This window comes from Dipteris shenzhenensis, chromosome 10 (genome assembly GCF_047967505.1).
Source record: "Dipteris shenzhenensis isolate YYH24624 ecotype China chromosome 10, Dip_SZ_1.0, whole genome shotgun sequence".
NCBI classification, from domain to species: Eukaryota; Viridiplantae; Streptophyta; class Polypodiopsida; order Gleicheniales; family Dipteridaceae; genus Dipteris; species Dipteris shenzhenensis.
The window spans coordinates 7,459,700-7,481,561 of NC_141605.1; the positions used below are offsets into that span (position 1 = coordinate 7,459,700).

The 21,862-nt window shown below is 43.0% G+C and overlaps 1 protein-coding gene across 4 annotated transcripts in view; it reads left to right on the forward strand.

The window, feature by feature from the left end:
- Nucleotides 1-21,862, forward strand: part of LOC147897344 (uncharacterized) — a 132,586-nt gene that overhangs the window by 70,198 nt on the left and 40,526 nt on the right. For all 4 annotated transcript variants that reach the window (XM_087380630.1, XM_087380632.1, XM_087380628.1 and 1 more), the window contains exons 7-8: nt 13,303-13,440; nt 13,772-13,834. In XM_087380630.1, coding sequence (XP_087236756.1) covers nt 13,303-13,440; nt 13,772-13,834 — 201 coding nt within the window. The remainder of the gene's footprint in view (nt 1-13,302; nt 13,441-13,771; nt 13,835-21,862) is intronic.

The following is a 21,862-nucleotide window of genomic DNA, read 5'->3' on the forward strand; positions in this document are numbered from 1 at the left end:
TTCTTAGATAGATTTGTGCTCTTCTTCTAGATGACTGGCCTTTGCAGGGTGTTCACAAGTCTAGTTGGATTGGCTTTCATACCATGAAAGAAAATAAACACAGGGAGGCCCACGGTTGCACAAGTTAAAATAGATGCCAACACACAATGGCACTGCAAACTGTAATGCCAATCCTGGTTAGAATGAAAGCATACAACTGGTAATGCAACAACTAAACTGCAAACACACAATGAACCTCAAATGTAGCAAGACCTAACTGAGAAGGTGTAGGGGTGAAGAAGCTTCTTGAGATTCTTTCCAGTGGCTTCTCACAGAAGCCAGGGCTTCAGACCTATCCTATGTGGCACACTAACACAATGTGCCCAATTAGAATGCATCAAGCACATGTACTAGATTCAATACTTGCACATGATAGCAGAAGATGGCTGGCCGGAACATGGAGTCCTGCAATTAGAACTCACGTACAGTAATACACACGTATGATTAGTAAAAATGGGATTCCAAGAAAATAAATGGAGAATAGTAATAATGTTCCAAAAATGTGGCAGTAGAGAAAGAGCCATGGTTACAAACTTTTACTCCTCTGTTGCCGAAACATTTTTCAAGTCACTTGTCTCTTAAGTTTGTCCTTGTAACTGGTCACGTTGTGGACAAAGTGGGCTGCATGCTATTAGTGCTAGTAACTAATGATAAATTTCAGTTCATGAATCCCTAAGTGAACAAACAATGAGAGCGACCTCGGATCTTTTTTTAAAAGAGAAAAGGAAACGCTATTTATGCTTGAGAAAACCACCATACAAATTAGCAAAACCAACAGGTGCTGACCATGGGAAATAAGAAAACAGAAAAAAATGGCTGTCGCCAAGATAAACCAGCCTGTTTCCTGAAGCACACTACCTAGGGAATATCTAGAATAGGTTCTAACAACCAAGGTGGCGGACTATACAACCAATGAATACCTCCCACAGTGAGGATATAGAAAATGCATGTAGGCCATGCGTTGCAAAAACATACCGGCCTTTCGGCAGTCGCTGTTGAACCTGGATTACCACGCGCCCATATGCTGCGCATGGTGTAAATAATATCCTGCCAGATGGCAACAAGAGTTGCTGCTGTGGAACCTGATGCCCTCCCATCACCTAGCTGCAATAATAGGCAACCGAAATGTTCCAAGTAGTGATGCTGGACACTGTCTCCCAAACTTTATCCTCTACAAGGAGGCAGGGCCCTACGTGAGTAGGAGGGGCCACATCAAGCGCCTCAATCCTAATCACTTGCTTGCCCTGAATCCGATAAGCTGGAGAGACAAGAACTGTCAGCCACGTGGACACGTGGCCATCCCTTAAGTGAAATCTCTCTGCATCCTCAAGGGACCAGATCCTCAGTGCCGCTAGGCAGCCCCAAAGACAGTGTGGTATCATCTCTAGCACCTTCTCTATACAACAGTGGCAGCTGCCATCCCCCGCATCTGCTCCAGCCAGGGGCCAATTTGCAAGCCTCCATGAGCCATCATCCAAAAGATGTAAGAGATCTTTCATGGTCTCATGCTGGTCCAAAGATGTGGCCAAAAGTGAGAAATGACTTCGTGGGGGACCTCCTCAACCCAATGGCACTCCCTCGAGGGGGTCCAGGTTGCTGCCTCAAGCTACGAGCGATGGCCACTGCGAGTCATGTATGAGGAAAATGGCACCTCCTCCACTCTATCTGTGCCCCCCGGTCCGGCTAGAACCTCCCACTGATTGTCTCGGAGTGGTTGATCCTCCCATAACCAAAGACGCCATCGTGCTTCTTCTGGGTTGGATAAAACTGTGTCAGGGTCGATATCCATACTTTGCCCAAACGGCCCACAATCATGATCCACTACCACACTAGCCCATTTAAGTCCTCCTTGTCCCAATGGTCTCTCTCTGTCTCTGGCTGCAGAAGCCCCCCCTCTCTACTCTGTGGTATCTGTGGTGGTAGAAACCTCGTGAGAGCTAGAGGAACCGAATCCATAGAGGCACTCCAATCCACGAAAACCGTCCAGACCAATGATGGGGGGTCCAAGTGGTGCTCAATCCCCCCCACCAAGAGTTGGGGATCATTACATCGATCTCGTCCATCCGCCGTATGCCTCTCTCAAGTGCGGAAGCACATGCATCTTGTCTTCCATGTCCAAAGGGAGATACCGCCACACCTCGAAGGACCTCGCTGGGCCCTATCCCACTGTGGCTGGCCGATATGCAACTGCTGTCCCAGCATGCACCCCTCCAGATCTTGGGACCTTCGGATGCAAAATGATCAACTGCTGCTCAAACTCCTCACGGCAAGTGGGCTTGCCCGAATAAGTCTCCTAGATAGGCACTTCCAAACTCTGATCGGCTCCGCATCATGGGGGAGCCCTTCCTTGTGAGGGGGTTCTTTGAGAAAATCCATTTGTGTGACGGTTGCCATAGGAGGGATCTACTCTGCATTTGTGGATCAATGATACCAAGGCCTCCCTTGGCTTGTGGCAAAATCCATGTCCGCCATGCAACCTTGCCTCTGGTGTTATGAGTGCCATCCGAACCTGCCCAAAGAAAGTTGCGCACCAAGCAACTATGCATTCCATGGAAGTTGCTGCCCCATGCATCCCTGTGAAATCACTAACACGAGGCTATGTGCCAGGCTATGAACTTGGTTGGTCACAGGGCCCTTCCTACAAGGGAGAGTTTGGCCAAGCTCCAATATAGAAGCTTGTGCTGCACACTCTCCAGTACCAAGGAGATCTGCTGCTCTGCTGAAATGTCCATGCCGACCTATCACCCAAGGTATCTCATTGTTTTCCCCTTGGTATCCACCTAAAACCAAGGGTGGAGCCCATTCCCGAACCTCCTGGACCTTCTCAGTCATTGTAAGGAAGCCCATTGATTTAGTCCAGTTGATCTTGGCCTCGGAACCTTGGAATAAGTGGCTAGGGTCTCCGTGACTGCCTAAAGGATTTTTGCCAAGCCCTCCACATAAAGTGCTATGTCATTGTTAAGCTCTAAATCCAATAGCTTCTCCTCTTGTCGGATTGGGGCGTGCATCCCCATAAGGCCTATTGCATGAGAGCGCAAGAAATATCCCAATTCCTCCGCTACAAAAAGAAAGAGAAAGGGGCGAGGGGACAACCTTGACGAATTGAACGAGAGAGGGAGAATGCCTCTCCCATGTGGCCACCAATGAGCATCCGACTAGAGCTCCCTACATACAAGGCCAAGAGCCCTCTGATCCATCTATGGGACCTTGGATGTCATTAAGAGCCTAGAAAATTATGAAATACAAGGGATAATTTCTTAACACCTGCTAGTGGAAGGTGAGCATGGTAGAACTAAAAAGAAAACGAACTATGCTCATTGCCCCAAAGACTAGACAACAGATGTTGCTCGCCGCTCATCAGCGGGGTAGTGTGAAGTACAAACAAGTGCCAAGCTCCCTCACAATTCCCTTGAACATTACAAAGGCACAAAAAATGAGGTGGCGGTGAACCACAAGACCACTCCGTCCCCATGGCCAGCACGAAGTGATCGTCTTCATTAAGATGACAAAGACTAGTACTGCAAGATGCATTGCACCTCCAAATTCGAGGCAACACAAATATACAAGATTCTTTGCGAGTGCGGCGAGCCTCCAATATCCTGTGCAATGGCCAACACATGCTAACATTATGGGACACAGCAAAGGCAGATCCATGCTGTGAGAACACAAACTAAGTGTCAGTTGGGGGTAATGTTGAACCCCAAGGCGAAGTGATGGGGCTCAACAATGACCCAAGGCGAACCGACGAAGGCCAAGCACCAAACAGCAAGTGGAGGATCGAAGGAACGTGTCACCACAATGTAAATATCCTAAGTCAAAGTACAGTTGACCATTTATTTGATCATAATTAAAGAGTTTTATATGTGTTAATTACGGTCAAAGAGTTATTTTAATGGTCAAAGGATTGACTACGGTCAAAGATACTTGACTCTAGTCAAGTAAACCTGACTACGGTCAGAGAGTGTTGACTTCGGTCAACAAGACTTGGCATGCGCCAAGAGGGGTTAACCCCGGTTAACCAAGATGTGCCAACCTCGGTTGGAGAGACTTGGCTATAATTAAGGCGCCTTGACCTTAGGTCGAAGCTCTTTAATTATAATCCAGAGTGTTGACTCCGGTCAACCAGAGAAAAAATATATATATATATATATTTATTTATATATATATATATATATTTGTTTAGATGTGCACATGTGTTTAGTGGGGACGCCCACCGTGACTAGGATTAGTCCACAGTGTGTTATTTGCATGCAAAGCGCTAACAATTAATGGGTACCATGGTGGTGCGCTCTAATTAATTGTTGCAGGTACTAGGAAGGATTATTTTTCCTAAGCGAAATGGGAGCCTGACAAGCACCTAGGAAGCGGTTCGTGTGACCGAGAGCTTTGAAGACTCCAGAATGGCCCTAAGTGGCTTGTAATAAGAGTTAGTCTAGATTGCAGACAAGTGGCATGTTGCCAATTTGAATGGGGTTTGAAGCCCTTGTAAAGAAGGATTTCTTTTCACGTATGAAAAGGAGAGAGAGACTTACGAGACAGCTTCCTGCTGAACTTTTTGTAACAGTTTTTCTGAAAGTAATAAAGACCTTCGGGGGGGTCCAGCCCGACAATTTGTCCTGGGCCCTAATGTGTGATCAGAGAGAGAGAGTGAGGGAGAGCTGTGGACAGTTTGAATTCCGTCGTTGACGTGAAGCCATAGTTGTTTTATTCCCCTCCAGTTCGGTTTTATTGGTATCAGAGCGTAGGCTCATAGCCTCTCAAGGCTGTGACGATTCTAGCAAAGGAGCTAGCTGGTAGGCCTGCGGACGATTGACGAAATGCTTCCACGACAGACAGTTTGACGCGCAGGCTGTCCAAGGTTTGGCCGTGGAGATTTTCGCAGGTGACGAAGGCGCTGTAGCGTGGGTTGCGAAAAGAGGCGTGAAGGTTTTGCATCGTCGATCGATGCTCAAGGCTATGCTTGATAGGCGCCTGCGCTGAATTGCAGTTTCGCAATCTATTCCGTTGAGCAGCCTTCGTCAAAGTTCAGAGCCACAGCCTTAATTATGCGAGTCGCCAACGCTGTACGCCGACCTCGCCGTCGCCCGTCAAGGAGATCCCGTTTCCTAAAGCTGCAGAAAGATGACGTGGCAGATCTGACACGTGGCGCTGACGTGATGCTGACGTGGCAGCCAGCAGGTACACAGTGCACCAGATGACGTGGCAGTGACACGTGGCACAGGACACGTGGCGCTGACGTGGCGCAGTACAGGTGGCAGACAGCTCAGATGCTGACATGGCACTGACACGTGGCAGCCAGCCTGGCAGACCAGTGGTTAAGTTAACCCTGGTACAGTTAAACCCTGGTTGGTTGACCTGTGGTTAGTGAAACCCTGGTTAAGTCAACTGCAGTCAGTTAACTCTGGTTAGTTGAACCAGTGTCCAGTTAGTTCAACTTTGGTCCAGTTAATCTGGCCTAACCAGATCAGTTTGGTTGGTGTAACCAGAACCAGTTAGTCTGGTTAGACTAACTAGCAGTTACTCCATCTGGTTACTGTTCTTTCAAAAAAAAAAAAAAAAAAAAAAAAAAACAGTTGCAGAGACAGTTTTGGCTATCAATTTTCTCCTGCCTGTCAGACTTTTACTGTCAGAAAAGTAGCAGAAAACCAGAGAAAAGCAGAGAAAACAGAAATTTGCAGAAAAAGGAGTATGCATGCCTTTGAGCAGTAAAAAGAGGGAAAAAAACAGATGCCTTTTGAAACCATCTGCAGCAGCCAGAAAAGGGCAATATAGTTGATAATGCTTTGGCAACTGTGTGGGTATATGCCTTAAACTGACAGCCAGTATTGGCATAGATTGTGAATGCAAAACACCTCTTGTTGAGGTACCTTTTCTGTTGGAAAAGCAAAGGTAGTGTGCATTAGTTACTTGCACAGTGTGAGAAAAAAAAAAAAAAATCTGCAGATCTCAGAATATGGATCAATCACCTATCCAGTGGGATTCTCAAGATAGGGATGTGCATCCAAGACAGAGGAATGTGCCACAAACTCAACAAGAATTTGAACAAATGGTACGCACTCGTATACAAGAGTTGGAAAATCTTAAAAGGGATCCCAGGGCTCAGCATTTGTTTCCAGCAGAAGCTATGCCTGATCCAGTATATGACGTGCCAATGCCAGAGGCACACTCTCGTGTACAGTCTGAGAGAGAGAGATCTCATAGATCTCATAGGAGACGGTCCCATAGTAAAAAGAGATCGAGGCATCGTCACCGATCTCCTAGTCCATCACCGTCTACCTCAAGTTCGACTTCTGTGTCTTCTTCTTCCTCATCAGATAGACCATCCAGGAAAAGAAGGAAACACGAGAAGTCTGGGAAGAGAAAATCTTCCAAAGCGACCAGGGAATTTAAAGAGGGAGGAAAATCTGTTAAGTTTATGACCTACAATGGACAGTATGGTCATACAGACAAAGCATTGCAGTTTATCAGACAGTTTGATGCTGCATTCGGTATTGAGAAATTTTCAGAATCCTCCAAGTTAAGAATGGTCAGCCTACACTTAACAGCAACGGCTAGTGCATGGTGGAGTGCACTGACCACAGATGGATCAGCCCCAAGAAAGTGGAAGGGCTTCAAGAAAGCCTTCTACCAGCAATTCATGCCTAAACAGTTTAGAGACCATGTTCTTCAAGACTGGGACAGCTTGCACATGGATGCAGGAGATACAGTGGATGGGTACAACCAAAAGTTTTGGGATGCTTATTTGCAGGTTGCACCGTTCAAAAAGATCTCCAAAGGTACCCAGATGAGGAAGTACAGAGCAGGTCTCACTCCAAGAATTCAGGCAGTAGTGAATGCTTTGGGGGCAAAGAATATTCAAGATCTTATGCATTCAGCCTCAGTAGCGAGTCTTGTGCCGCTACAAGATCCATCTACAGTGCCATCCTTGCATGCAGGACGTGCTGATAAAAAGAAAACTGATTTTCAAAAATCAGAAAAGAAAGAGTCCCCTAAGGCTGAAAAGAAAGGGTTTCAGCCTCAGAAACCGAGGGGTACTCAGTTCTCAAAGACCTATAAGGGCAAATCTATTTTTACCCCTGAACAGATAGCGGAATTCCGTAGAGATGGGAAATGCTTCAGGTGCGGTAAAGAGGGGCATGTGGCTGCCCAGTGCCCAGAAAAGCCTTCATCATCGAAGGGAAAAGAGGCAGAGAAGCCATGAGGACCGCAAAAGCCAATGGCGGGGGGTATTCCTGATATACTGGGTCATGCTTTGAACCCAGAAGAACGAGAATTGCTGCTATCATGGGGCAAAGTTAGAGACCAGCAAGCGCTAATTTTATTTGATCCAGGGGCTACTGATAATTTCATATCAGAGGACCTAGCCCTGAGGCTGGGAATAAAGACGGAAGAGCTAGGCAGGGCTTTGGATGCCGATCAAATGTTTTGTGGGAATCCTGTGCCAGTTACTCCCTTGATAGGGAAGCTCCGTCTTCATATTCAGAGTTATGTGGATCAGGAAGACTTCTTCATTTCTCCACTGAAACATTATGATGTAGTTTTGGGGATGCCTTGGTTTCACCGCAAGGCAGTGAAGTTGACTCTTCCTGAAAGAGTGCTGGAATTTGTACATAGGGGGAAAAATCAGCGTGTAATTGCCAGGAATAAAGGGGACACTATCCCCATTGTATCTGATGTTTCATGCGGTAAAGCAATAAAGTCTGCAATTTCTGCGTACATGGTTTTTGTAAAAGAAAAAGAGAATGATATGCATGCTGAAATGAATGATGCGGACAAAGATAGGTTTCAGTTTCTGGTAAACTTTAAAGATTGCTTTTCTGATGTTTTGCCAGGGGAGTTACCCCCAGAGAGACCAGAAGACCATCAGATAGAGTTAATGCCTGGTAGTGAGCCACCAAACAGACCCCCTTATAGAGTCAGTGCGACTCAGAGAGAGGAGATTATGGCTCAAGTACAGGACTTGCTGTCCAAAGGCTTGATTCAGCCCAGCTCGTCTCCTTTTTGTTCCCCTGTACTGTTAGTACAGAAGAAAGACGGTTCATTCCGTATGTGCGTCGATTATCGCGCACTGAACAAAATGACCATCAAGAATAGATTCCCTATTCCGCGTATTGATGATGTCCTGGATCAGTTAAATGGAGCTTCAGTTTTCAGCAGGATAGACTTGAAGAGTGGCTACCACCAAGTGAGGATACAGCCTCAGGATGTGCATAAGACAGCATTCCGCACAACATTCGGGTTGTATGAATACTTAGTGATGCCTTTTGGATTGACAAATGCTCCAGCCACATTCAACAGAATGATGGATCGCATCTTCCGGAAGTACAGGCATTTTACGGGTACTTTCTTTGATGATATCTTAGTTTTTTCTAAGACAGAGGAAGACCACAGAGAACATCTTGCTATAGTGTTTCAAGAGCTGAGAAATCATCAGCTCTATGCAAACAGCAAGAAAAGTGAGTTCTTCTTGGAAGAAATCCATTATCTGGGGCATATAATATCCAAGAATGGGATACAAATGGATCCAGCGAAGATCCGTGCCATTCAGGAATGGCCAGAGCTGAAAACTGTGCATGAAGTTCGAAGCTTTTTAGGCTTGTGTTCTTACTACAGAAGATTTATCAGACACTTTGCTGATATCGCAGCTCCATTACATGACCTCACTAAGAAAAATGCAGCTTTCACATGGGGATTATCACAGAAGAAAGCATTCAATACACTCAAGGAAAAGTTGACTACAGAGCCTATTCTGGTAGTTCCGGATCTGTATCAGTCTTTTGATGTGGATTGCGATGCTTGTGGAGAATGTGTTGGGGCTGCGTTGCATCAGAATGGTCATGTAGTAGCCTATGAAAGCAGGCGACTTCGGGATGCGGAAAGATATTTAGGAATCTATGAGAAAGAGTTATTGGCTGTAATTCATGCTATCCATACCTGGAAACATTATCTTTTGGGTGCAGATTTTACTGTCAAAACAGATCACCAAAGTCTGAAATACTTTTTGACTCAGACCAAGCTTTCAGAGAAGCATATGAAATGGGCAAACATGCTGTCAATGTATCATTTTCAGATTGTCCATACCCCAGGAATTCGGAACAGAGTGGCAGATGCCTTGTCCCGAAGACCCCAGGTCAATAATGTAACTATTGCTTATCATCAGGACCTGGAAGGCATGAGGGAGCAATATGCTCATGATTCTGATTTTGGTGAAATTTTACAGCAGATGCAAGAAGGGCAATCCACCAGTCACTATTCCCTGAAAGATGGGTATTTAATGAAAGATGATTGCCTATGCATCACCCAGGAGATGAGGAAAAAGATTTTGGGGGAATGCCATGCACCTCCCTATGCTGGACACAGAGGAATTACAGCAACAACTCTAGCACTAGAGAGGTATTTCTTTTGGCCAGGAATGCGGAAAGATATACATCAGTTTGTTACTGAATGCCTTACGTGTCAGAAAATGAAGTATGATAGACAGAAGGCACCTGGCCTACTTATGCCTCTCCCCGTGCCTCGGGCACCATGGGAAAATATTACAATGGACTTTATTTTTGATTTGCCGAGATCAAAGTCAGGGAATGATGGGATTTGGACTATCATTGATAGATTCAGCAAGCAAGCTCATTTCATTCCGGTTCGCAAAACCATAAAGGCAGATCATATGGCTAAGCTGTTCATGACACAGATTTTTAAACATCATGGTATGCCTAAGTCCATTGTTAGTGATCGAGATCCCAGAATGACCAGTCTATTCTGGAGAGCTTTATTTGATAACATGGGGACGAATCTGAATTTTTCTTCTTCTTTCCATCCCCAGACAGATGGTCAAAGTGAAGTAGCAAATTCTACCATTTTGGATATGCTGAAATGCTACGTGGGTGACCAGAGTTCAGACTGGGAAAAGTACCTACCGTTAGTAGAGTTTGCTTACAATAATACAGTACATAGCTCTACAGGGAAAGCCCCTTTTGAAGTCATATATGGGAAGGTGATTTTGCCACCTATATTGAGGACTAAAGATGAAATATTTGCGGCTGATCAGTTTGTGAGAGACCTCCAGACAGCTTATAGCCAAGTCCGGACAGCAATTGAAAGCTCTCAAGAGAAACATAAAAGGGCTGCAGATAAACATAGGAGACAGTTGGATCTCAAGGAAGGGGACTGGGTACTTTTAAAGTTTGAAAAAGCTAGGCTCCGCAAGTTTAAAGGCAAACAGAAAGTGTATGCAAAGTTATCTCCCAGATACTATGGCCCTTTCAGGGTTACAGAAAGAATAAATGAGGTTGCATACAGATTAGCATTGCCAGAGCATTGGAGGATTCACAATGCATTCCATGTGAATCTTCTAAAGAAATTTCAAGGACCAGAGCCTACAGAACCAGTATCAGAGGATCCACCAGAAGTGGATGAGCTGGAGGAAGTCCTTCAGCCAGAGCAAATTGTGTACCATACTGTACGTAAAGGCCCTCAGGGTAAGGAATTTTACAGGTATCTTGTAAAATTCAAGAATTATACGGCATTAGATGCCAAGTGGATGGACGAAGACATGTTATCCGATCATCCACAGCTTTTGGATGTTTACAAGGAAGCTTTTCAGTTGAGGTCAACTGAATAGAAGCCGAGGGGATGTCACCACAATGTAAATATCCTAAGTCAAAGTACAGTTGACCATTTATTTGATCATAATTAAAGAGTTTTATATGTGTTAATTACGGTCAAAGAGTTATTTTAATGGTCAAAGGATTGACTACGGTCAAAGATACTTGACTCTAGTCAAGTAAACCTGACTACGGTCAGAGAGTGTTGACTTCGGTCAACAAGACTTGGCATGCGCCAAGAGGGGTTAACCCCGGTTAACCAAGATGTGCCAACCTCGGTTGGAGAGACTTGGCTATAATTAAGGCGCCTTGACCTTAGGTCGAAGCTCTTTAATTATAATCCAGAGTGTTGACTCCGGTCAACCAGAGAAAATATATATATATATATATATTTATTTATATATATATATATATTTGTTTAGATGTGCACATGTGTTTAGTGGGGACGCCCACCGTGACTAGGATTAGTCCACAGTGTGTTATTTGCATGCAAAGCGCTAACAATTAATGGGTACCATGGTGGTGCGCTCTAATTAATTGTTGCAGGTACTAGGAAGGATTATTTTTCCTAAGCGAAATGGGAGCCTGACAAGCACCTAGGAAGCGGTTCGTGTGACCGAGAGCTTTGAAGACTCCAGAATGGCCCTAAGTGGCTTGTAATAAGAGTTAGTCTAGATTGCAGACAAGTGGCATGTTGCCAATTTGAATGGGGTTTGAAGCCCTTGTAAAGAAGGATTTCTTTTCACGTATGAAAAGGAGAGAGAGACTTACGAGACAGCTTCCTGCTGAACTTTTTGTAACAGTTTTTCTGAAAGTAATAAAGACCTTCGGGGGGGTCCAGCCCGACAATTTGTCCTGGGCCCTAATGTGTGATCAGAGAGAGAGAGTGAGGGAGAGCTGTGGACAGTTTGAATTCCGTCGTTGACGTGAAGCCATAGTTGTTTTATTCCCCTCCAGTTCGGTTTTAGAACGGGCAAACCAGGAGGCAACAGATTGCGCGAAGCGGGATGACCCCTTCCCACAAGTGAACATTGTCTTTACCGAGATGAATCCCAGATGACTGTTGCTGCAATGTGACAAGGCACAACAACGGGTGCCGCCATTGTCAGAAGATTCAGTGGCCATGTTTTTCTCGCATAATTGCACCTACCTCTATGATGGGTAGGTGTGAATGATTGTAATTGGGGGTGGGTAGTACCCACCACACACTGTCAGCAGTCTTGTACATAAGACCATAGAGGTTAACCAAGTGATGATCCGTCTTTGGCACGGAGGTCTCAATCAAATGAGAAAAAGTGTCCTCCAGCCTTTCCTCCCGCTGCTTTCTTCTCAAGGGATGGACTGTTTGGTGGTATTCGGGTATAGATTTCGAGGGGACTCCGGTCAGTTTGGGGCTGCAGAGGAAAGAACACGTTTTATCTTTTTAGCGAAGGGAGCTATTGTGGCTCCTAAGAATCTATGTTGTTGAAGATGTCAATCCATACTGGAAGTGCTGTGATCCCTCATACAAGTTGAGCCCTTACGGCATTGCGGATTGAGCAAGTGATCCAGATTGAGTTTGAAGATAACGAAACCTTTTTTTCACAATCTCCTTCTTGTGATTGGGAGTGATTCTTTTGTGGGAGACCCTCTAGAGCTGTGAGGTAAACCATTCGTCCTATGGACAGAAGGCGCTCTCTCTCTTGAGCCTGTCAATCCAACAGCACCTATAGTAACGTACTATGCTCCAAAGGTGAGGAGCTCTTGTGTCAAATGGGATCATCAGGCTCCTTCAATTCTGTCTGGTGATGATTTGGACGATGCTGCTGCTTAGTATTTGCGTGATGCTATCATTGAAGGAACGGTTGCAGCTTGGAGAAACCATCAGGTGAAAAGTTGTGAAGGTTGGATCGCTAGTCAGTTGACTGGCAGCAGATGATTGCTGCGGAGGTTTGCCTTCTAGGAGTTGACTGAAAGTCTCGGTTTTGAGTCTGGTGGCCAACTTTGGCTCCTAACTTAGTTCCAGGCATGCTATGAACCCATGCCCCCGAATGGAGGTCAAGATGGAGTATGGTGTTTGTGCTGAACCTCATCATTTGATGGCGTCTATGCAGCACAGCCCATAGGTTCCATGACATCTATTCCATTTTTGAATTTTGCCGGATTCTGCTGCCTTGGACTTGATGGAAAAACCCAGTTGCTGAGAGATGGTTCTGATTTTAAAGAATATTTGCCCGACCTCTGAGCATTGAAGACATTACATCCCAGGTGGGTATGGAGGCTGACAGCTGGTTTTGGGCCTATGATGTGGCATTGGTTCCTAGTTGCTGACATGGTGCCAGGTCTTGGGTACAATCAAGACCCCAGATCTCGATGTGGAGTCTTTGAAAAATGGGTGTGTCTTTGAATTTTGGCTCTATGTGTGTGCAGAAGGCATTGTTGGAGTTGTTTTGGATGCCTGACTTTCCATCGATGCCTTGTTTTGTCAGCATTTCATGCTTAATCTGCTTTGAGTCGTTCATCTGTCTGTGGAACTATTGTGCCAACAATACTTATTTTGTAGCTGTACAAATTTGTTTTTGGAAAGCATCCTTTTTATTAAATCTGTGAACTTCTGCAAAACATCTATAATGATCTTGACAAATCTGCAATAGGCATTGATCCATTTATAAATTGCTTGCAGGGACATGGATTTTTTACAAAGAGGATGCTTCAAATTACAGAGTCGTATGGTTACAGGACTGCTTTGGGTTCTCTTTTTCCTCTTGATACACTATTTACAAATCAGGGAGAGCACATTGCCAAGTACCTCCTTTGGAGGGTAAATTCTGCACTTTATCTATACATTTGATAAATTTATAATGTAGATTGGCTTTGAAGGTGGGCAGTCCTTAACCACTCGTAATGCACTAGCTAGAATTTACGTTAATGCAAATGAAGCCAGTAACATCCGTGCACCTGCACAAAAAGAGTGCTTAGAGAACATGAAAAGACGAAGGGAAAAGAAAACTCAGGTTTATGTGGCTGTCTTAATCTCACCATATAATCCTGCTGGTTTATTTTTTGTGCTAGACAGAGATTAACTGTTGGGTTGAGTTTGATGTCCCCTGATGATGTATGTATGGGATGTAATAAATTGTCTATTTAATCAGATTCATACCGGAGCAATCATTATTTTGCATGATCGAGGGTCACAAAAATTACAAACTGCTGCGGTATGTTCATTTTAACTCCTCTTGTTTCATTTAAATGTTGCCCTTCTATGGATTAGAAATTGTCTTTGCTCAAATTGTGAAACCAAGAGGTATTTCTTTCATGCACAAAGTCACCACTTAATCAATTGGAGAAGAAGAACACAATCACACCACGAAAACGATAGCAGACTGGGTACAATCTCCCCCCCTTAGATGAGTGGCCCACGCTTCCTCATCTAGAGTATTTATGATATTTCATAAAAGTACCAAGGAGCCAAAATTATCCCTTGCTTCCAAAATGAGGGATTTGCTTTACATAGCCATCTTAGGGCCCAAAAATGAATTATGTCCACTACAAAATATATTGCTCAAACTTGCAATAATAAAACAAATACAAAATTGGCCCATGGCCATATATAAAGCGCTGTGCGACACCTCGATCAATACCCTCGCACTAACTCCAATCCTCGCTATGAGTTCCATTACCTATACTCAAGCCGCCAATTACATTAGTTATTAACAACCGATTGAACGAATCACCGAATCAACTGATCCCAACATAACTGTGCTCAAAGCACAATAATCAAGCACAATACCAATAACACTAGCGACATCAGTATTAACATGGAATCACCCACAATACCGACCATCTAGCATGGCAAAACACAAGCTAGTCAGGCGTCCCTAACTAACCACACAAAGTATCCACTTGGACCCTTGTCTTGTCCGGTGCGCTTCTATGGAGTACTTTGCCATAGTCACACTTGACTAAAATAATAATGTCCAAAGCAAGATATATCAGAAATATAATTTTCGTAATATCCCTCTTGCTTGGATTGCAACTGACCTCAGTTGCATGTTTGATTATAGGAACTAAGGAGGTCTGGAAAAGTTCGAAAGAACCGCTCAGGCATCCATTGAGCATCATCTCTCGGATGATTCTTAAATTTGAGCAAGTATTTAATATAGACATTTCCTTTTCGGGTCGAGGTCTATTGATGATCAATAATACATTCGGGTTCTAGAATTTCTTCTTCATCAACAATCAATGGAGCCTCTTCATAGACAGGATGAATAGGTAAAGGTCCTTCGAAGGGCTTTAAAAGACTGATATGGAAAGCATTATGTATTTTTCAATTATCAGGTAATTCAAGCCTATAAGCTAGATCATTGATTTTCTGAATCACCTTGAATGGTCCATAAAAATGTGGGGACATCTTGATTACAAGCCATTTCTCAACACTCTTCAATCTTCTTTTCTCAATCTGAAGAAGTACATAATCACCTTCTTTAAAAAGCATGTGTTTTCGTTTCTTATTAGCTTGTTTTGTGTACTTCTCTTGAGCTATTGCAATGGCTTCTCAAACCTCTTTGAGAATATTTTGATAGTCATGGGTAAATGCATCTGCTGCCTCTACTCTATGAGTCAATCGTGTGATAGGAATAGGTAAAACCTTCCCATAGATAATCTCAAAGGGTGCTCTTCCAGTTGCAAAATGTGGAGTATTATTATAAGCAAAATGTAAGAGATGAATGTATTTGTCCCAAGTCTTTGGTTGACTTCCCGCATAAGCTCTTATCATATCCAAAATAGTACTGTTTGTAACTTCAGTTTGTCCATTCGATTCTGAATGAAAAGCTGATGAGAAATCCAACATAGTGCTTAGATTATGAAATAGTGCAGTCCAAAAATTATTGCAAAACTTTGAATCTCGATCAGGACACTATAATCTTTGGCAAGTCATGATGAACAAAGATATGCTTGATGAATAAATGTGCAGCTTGCTGGGCTGTTAGAGTCTTCTTGCATGGGATGAAATAAGCTTGCTCACTAAAGCGATCTACTATCATCCAAATCATATCATTTTGATTTGCTGTAGTAGGAAAACTTGTTATGAAATCCATAGATATTTGTTCCCAAGGTTGCGTAGAAATAGGCAAAGGCATTAGCAATCTTGGGGTCTTTCCTTTGTAACTCTTGATCTTCTGGCAAGTGATGCATTCGGCTACAAACTTAGCCACATCTTTTCTTATAGTAGGCCAATGAAATTTCCTCGCTATTACTTGTAAAGTAGCAGTGACTCCCCTATGTCCCATATATGGTGGTTGGTGCATTTCCTCCATTACAATTTGTCTAAAGGGTTGACTGATGCATAATTTCTTTTGATAAAAGAGGTATCCATCATTACATGAATAGTCCAACATAGGATTCCAATTATTATTCTCCAATTTATTCCATATATCGGAAAAGTATGGATCCACTTGATAAGAATTCTTCATACCTTTAAAAGGCTGGGTCTCTACACAGCAGTGATGTGATTAATGCTTGGCTTTCTGCTAAGAGCATCAGTAACTACATTTTCTTTTCCAAGTTGATACTGAATCATGGATTGAAAACTCTGTATAAATGATGCCCACTTGATGTGCCTATCAGATATTAGTAGCCGAGTCAACAAATGCTTGATACTTTGCTGATCAGTTTTGATAAGAAACTCAGATCCCATCAAATAATGTTTCCACATTCGTAAGGCATGCACAACAGTGGTTAATTCTTTATCATATGTACTATAATTGCATTCCGCTAGTTTTAATTTTCGGCTCTGATAATGTCCATCTTGCATAAGTACGGCTCTAATTCCATATCCACTAGCATCGGTTACAACTACAAAGACTGGTCTAGAGAAATCGGGTAGTTGCAACACAGGAGCTTGTGTGAGAGCTTCTTTCAAAGCTGTAAAAGATTTATCTTGATGCTCAGTCCATAAGAAATGCTTAGCTTTTCTAAGAAGGTCTATCAATGGATGTGCAATGTATGCGAAATTCTTGACAAACTTTCTATAAAAGCTACACAATCCCAAGAATGATCTTAATTCATGTATATCTCGGGGTTTACTCCATGTGACTATGCACTCAATCTTCTTTGGATCTACTCGAATCCCATCGGCGGATACAATGTGACCCAAATACTCTATCTGATCTTGAAAGAAACTGCTCTATGTACATTCGATAGGTTCCATTTTTCTTTTTGACTAATAAGAAAGGTGCTCCATAAGGAGAACTGCTGGGTCTTATCAATCCTCTCTCTATCAATTCCTTCACTTGCTTTGAATTTCTTTTTGTTCTAGCTGATTGACTCTATAAGAAGCTTTGCAAGGTGGAGTATTGCCCGGTGATCTTCAGGTCAAGAACATGGTAGTCCAGACGGTAAATCCTCTAAGAAACAATTAGAAAATTGAGAAAGAAAGTTTTGGTGTGTAGGCTTAGTGTTTGGTTGAGTAGCCGTTACCGTATTCACCAAAATTAGATATGTCTTCTTACATTTCCTAATTGCTCTTTTGGCTTGTGTGTGGTTGAGTAAAGGACTAATCTCAGGTTTCATTGAGCTTTTAGACATATTTCTTGTCTGTCCTTCTCAATCCACATCTGATGTGAATCGTAATCTATCTTAGGATTATATTGATGCCTCCATGGCATTCCTAAGATGATGTCTACTCCCTGTAGGGGTGCCACTAGAAAGTCTCGTGTATCCTTGTAGGGTTTGATTGAGATTTCAAGATTCTTGACTTCTCTAGTGCAATTGTACTTTGTTTTGGTAAAAGCAACTTTGACCTTGTAGTTAGATGGGAAGGACTCTAGATTTAGCTTTGCTAAGGCTCTTTCCGAAATGAAATCATGTGTACTACCATCGTCATGCAGAATAATAACTTCTTTGCCATTAATGAAACCTTTCATCTTTAGAAGAGCATGACAATTATACTTACCTCCCTCTTGCTTGGCTGCTTCGTTGTCAATCATGTGCACTTTTGCCGTCAGGATCTTCTTTCTTTCGGAACACTCAGTGGCTATGTGTCCCATCTTATTGCACTTGAAACACCTTATTTCTTTCTTTGGAAAATTTCCACCATTCGGCTTCGAAGAAGATTTTGTCTTCTGTGGAACAAAACCATTTTTAGATTTAAAAAAGGGCTTTTTATCAAATCTCTTTTTCTTATGGAAGGGTACATGCCGTTCTGAATCTTTCCCTTCTTTTGGGATCCCATTCTTCCTCTCACAATTCATTGCAAGAGAAATCGTAGAGTTCAGTGAGCGAGGATGAAACATGTTAATCTCGGCTCTCAACTTAGATTTTAGACCTGCCACATACTTCCTACATTGATCTCGCTCATTAACTTTCTCTAAGGATTGTAATTGAATCAATGTTTGCCAAAATCTATCAGTATATCTGGAGATCATTTTCTTATCGAACTGCCTGAAAGTATCCCACTGTTTTCTAGCTTTTGCTTTAAAATGTGAGGGAAGAAAATCTCTCTTGATGAGCTTTTGAAAAGACTTCCAAGATTTTGGTCGCCTTTTATTGTGCTTCGTGATGTTCCACCATAGTGCAGCACTCTCTACTAAATGATTTGCAACACATTTAATCTTGTCTTTTTCAGAGAATTTCTCGCCTGAAAAATAATCATCTAGCTAACTGATCCAAGACAAGACAGTGCGTGCTTCTTTCTTTCCATCGAAATTTTGAAATGAGAAAGCTTTTCTACTTATCTTACTCTCCTTCCTTGAATTATGTACTCTCAGTGTGGCTTTGACTGTCTTGATAATAAGATCATCGTCGGAATCATCATCAGATGAATGCCTCTTCCTTTTTTAACCATTGATTTTCTTTTCCAATCTCTCCCTATGCTCACGCTCATTGGCCAACTGTGCCTGAAGTGCATCTAGTTGCTCTTGGAGCGTGGGTGGCTGTGGCTGATGCGCCATGTAAGGGTCCTGCATGTGGAAATACAAACCAAGGTAGCTGTAAACAAATCCATAGACTCAACACCCTTACATAGGTCGTGTTTGCTATTATCTGAGCAAGGGGCCTTATTTAGATCTATGGTTGCCTTTGTGACATGTGTGGTGCGTGCTTGCCCTCCTTGGAAGGGGGTTGCTGAGAATTGAGTCAGTGGGCTGCAATGTGCCAAAACCTATGGAATAAGCAGCTGCCCTTGGCTTTGTCGCTCTTGTCCTATGCTCGTTCTTTTAAAATGTTCAAAGAAATGCCATGTACTCCCTTGTAGGTCTTTTCAGTCGAGCCATGTGGATTCAGATGGCATCTTACATCAAGGCATATATCAATGAAGCTTTTGGATGTCCTAGTAAATATGCCTCTTTCTAGGGTCCTGACTCCTAATGGAAAAAATAAATTGCTCCCCCACCCCAATTTGTCCTTCTCGAACTCCCAGTTGTTCAAGTCCTCTCTAGTAAAGGCCAGGTTGCCAGTTTCAATATTCAAGCTTTTTTCGAAGCTTGATTAGAACCCAATCAATTTGCTGGCAACGAGTAAGTCCCTAGCCCAAAGGATAACCAAGGTGTCGAACTAACTGAGTGGGTGGGATGATCTCCCCTGGCCATAAGAGACTGTGCTAGTCTTTGAGATCTAATGGGAGTAGCTTAGACTTTTGAAAGTTAACATGAAGGCGAGCTGCTAAACCATAAATTGAAAGGGCTTGCATCAAAGTAGAAAGATTAGGTGGAATATTCCTTGGAGTAAAGAAAGAATCATTAGCATATGCATGAGCAACCATGCTGCGATTTTCATCCAGTTCCAAACCATGGAGAGAATCTGTAGCCACTAGATGATCAATGTATTCTAGCATAGAATGAGTAGCAATAGCATACAGTAAGGCATTGAGGGGGCAGCCCTGACGAATTGAACTACGAATAGTCCATTCTTCAGAGATGTCTCTAGAAAGAATACAAGCAACATTGCTATCCCTGTAGAGCCAATAAATAACCTGCTGCATTTTTATTCCAAAGCCCAAGGATTGCATTGTTTGCGAGATGAACTCCCATTGAACTGTGTGGAAAGCTTTGGCAATGTCAATCTGTAAGAGCAAAACATCCTGTTGCATGTACTTCGCATATTCAATCCCAACATAAGCATTGGCAATATTGTCCATGATATGCCTACAACGAACAAAACCATATTGAGAAGGATGCATCCCATCATGCAGATAGCCTTTGATACGATCAACAAGCATTTTAGCTCTGATCTTGTAAATGACTGGCATGAGGACTAGCATGAGCGCGATTGGTCTCCAATCAGTGTGATAAAATCAGAAATCTGCTTCTTAGGAAGGAGCTTTACCAGTCCCTTTTTCCATGACAGGGGAATTTGCTGATTTTCCCAAGCTGAATTAGCCATTTGCAGCAGAGGGGATTTGAGGCTATCCTAGAAAGCAAGAAAGAATTCAAGAGTGAGGCCATCCCATCTTGGAGATTTTCATCTACCACAGGATTTAACTGCATCCGACCATTCCCTTTTAGTGAAGGGAAGTTCTAGCTCCAAAGCCTAAGCTTGAGAAAGAATTGGATGGACATGCTGTAAAAGAAGTTGACGTGCAGACAAAATCTCAGGTGAAGGAGAGTCCACATGCCCAAAATGGGAGGAGAAGTGCTGCACACAAAAATCAGCAAGCTCAGAGCGAGATGAAGACGAAGAACCATGAGGCATCCGGACCCAACAAATATTTGTAGCCTGTCGTTTGTAATGCAAACTTTTGAAAAATTGCTTTGAAGAGCAGTCTTTATCCAAAAAAGCCCTTTATCGAGATCGAGATTCCCATTTAGCAAGCTTTCTTCGATCATTTGATTGGAGACAGAATTTGGCCTGACATAAGTGCATGCTTTCATCAGAAGACAAAGGCCGAAGGTGACTAAGTTTAGTCAGACTCTGATAGGTGAATTTGGCATGCATAAAAGTCTTCTGTGTGGCTCACATAAATGATTTACCATAATCCCGAATCACAGCTTGCATTCGAGCAACAAAAGCCTGCCATGTATAATCTAGATCAAAAAGCATCTGAGAAGAGAGAGGCTGAATGGCATCAGCAAATCAGGAAAGTCATGCATGGAGAGCCTCAACCAAAGAGGTGCATGATCAGAATACGTGAAGGCATGATCAACCCAAAGTTGACAAGTAAAGGCATCACAATGCTGCGGATCGACATGATACCATCTGTCTAGGCGTGCCTGATAGGAAGATTGAGCAATGTGTTGAAAGATATAGCCCGGAAGTATGGGTTGTAATTCCTTCCAGAGATCCACCAAATGCAGCTGAACCAAAAAGTCAGACCATGCCTGTTATTCAGAAGCCAACATATGAGTGTGGCCCGAAGTATTATCTCCTGGTTGCGGAGCATTGTTGAAATCACCACAGATGAATGCATAGTGTCTCCATGGATAATTATGCATGGCATCCCAAATCAACACTCGACCATTGAAAGATTGAGGAGCATAAACCAATGTAAATTCAAATATTTCTCCTTGAACCAAGCATTGCATAATAATCCATCTACCACACACATATTTTTTTTAAAAAAAAAGTAAACTTTTGATTGATTATATTACAAGAGTAGCGACCTCAAAACGAGGTAGCCGAAATTCTCAGGGTATGCTAGATATACATCAAGATCTATGCAGTGTGTCTGCAAGCAATCAAAGAAAGATTGCTACAGAGAACGCTTAAAAAAGCCAAATAAGGAAAATATAGGATCACTAAAGACTTTACAGTTCCTGTTTGTCAATAAAGTCCAGAGTGCCCAATAGCGAACCCAAACAAAGAAAAGATGAATCTTCGGTCTGGGTGGATGGAAACCAAAGAGCCAGAAAGACTTCCCAAAAGGAACAGTCGGGAATCTCGCTCGCAGGCGCTGTCGAAGAAGATCAATGAACTCACCAGAACATGGACAAAACCAAGTAGATGAGGCACAATCTCCTGAGAACTCAAGCATCTGTGGCAACGAGCAGGAGCAATGTGCCTACGAGCTAACATCTGTCCAAATGGAAAAATGCCCAAAAGCACTTGTTAGAAGAAAACCTGTTGCCGAAGAGGAGTTTTGTAGGCCCAAGGATGCTGTAATCTCTTTCTCCACCACTTGGCTGGGCGATGCATTCTCCAAATAGAATTGCCTTTCTCTGAAACCCAAGGTTGAGGCAAAAGGATTTTATACAATGCAGGCACCGTAATCTGACATAGCCTCAAAGGGCGAGAAGATGACCCTAGAG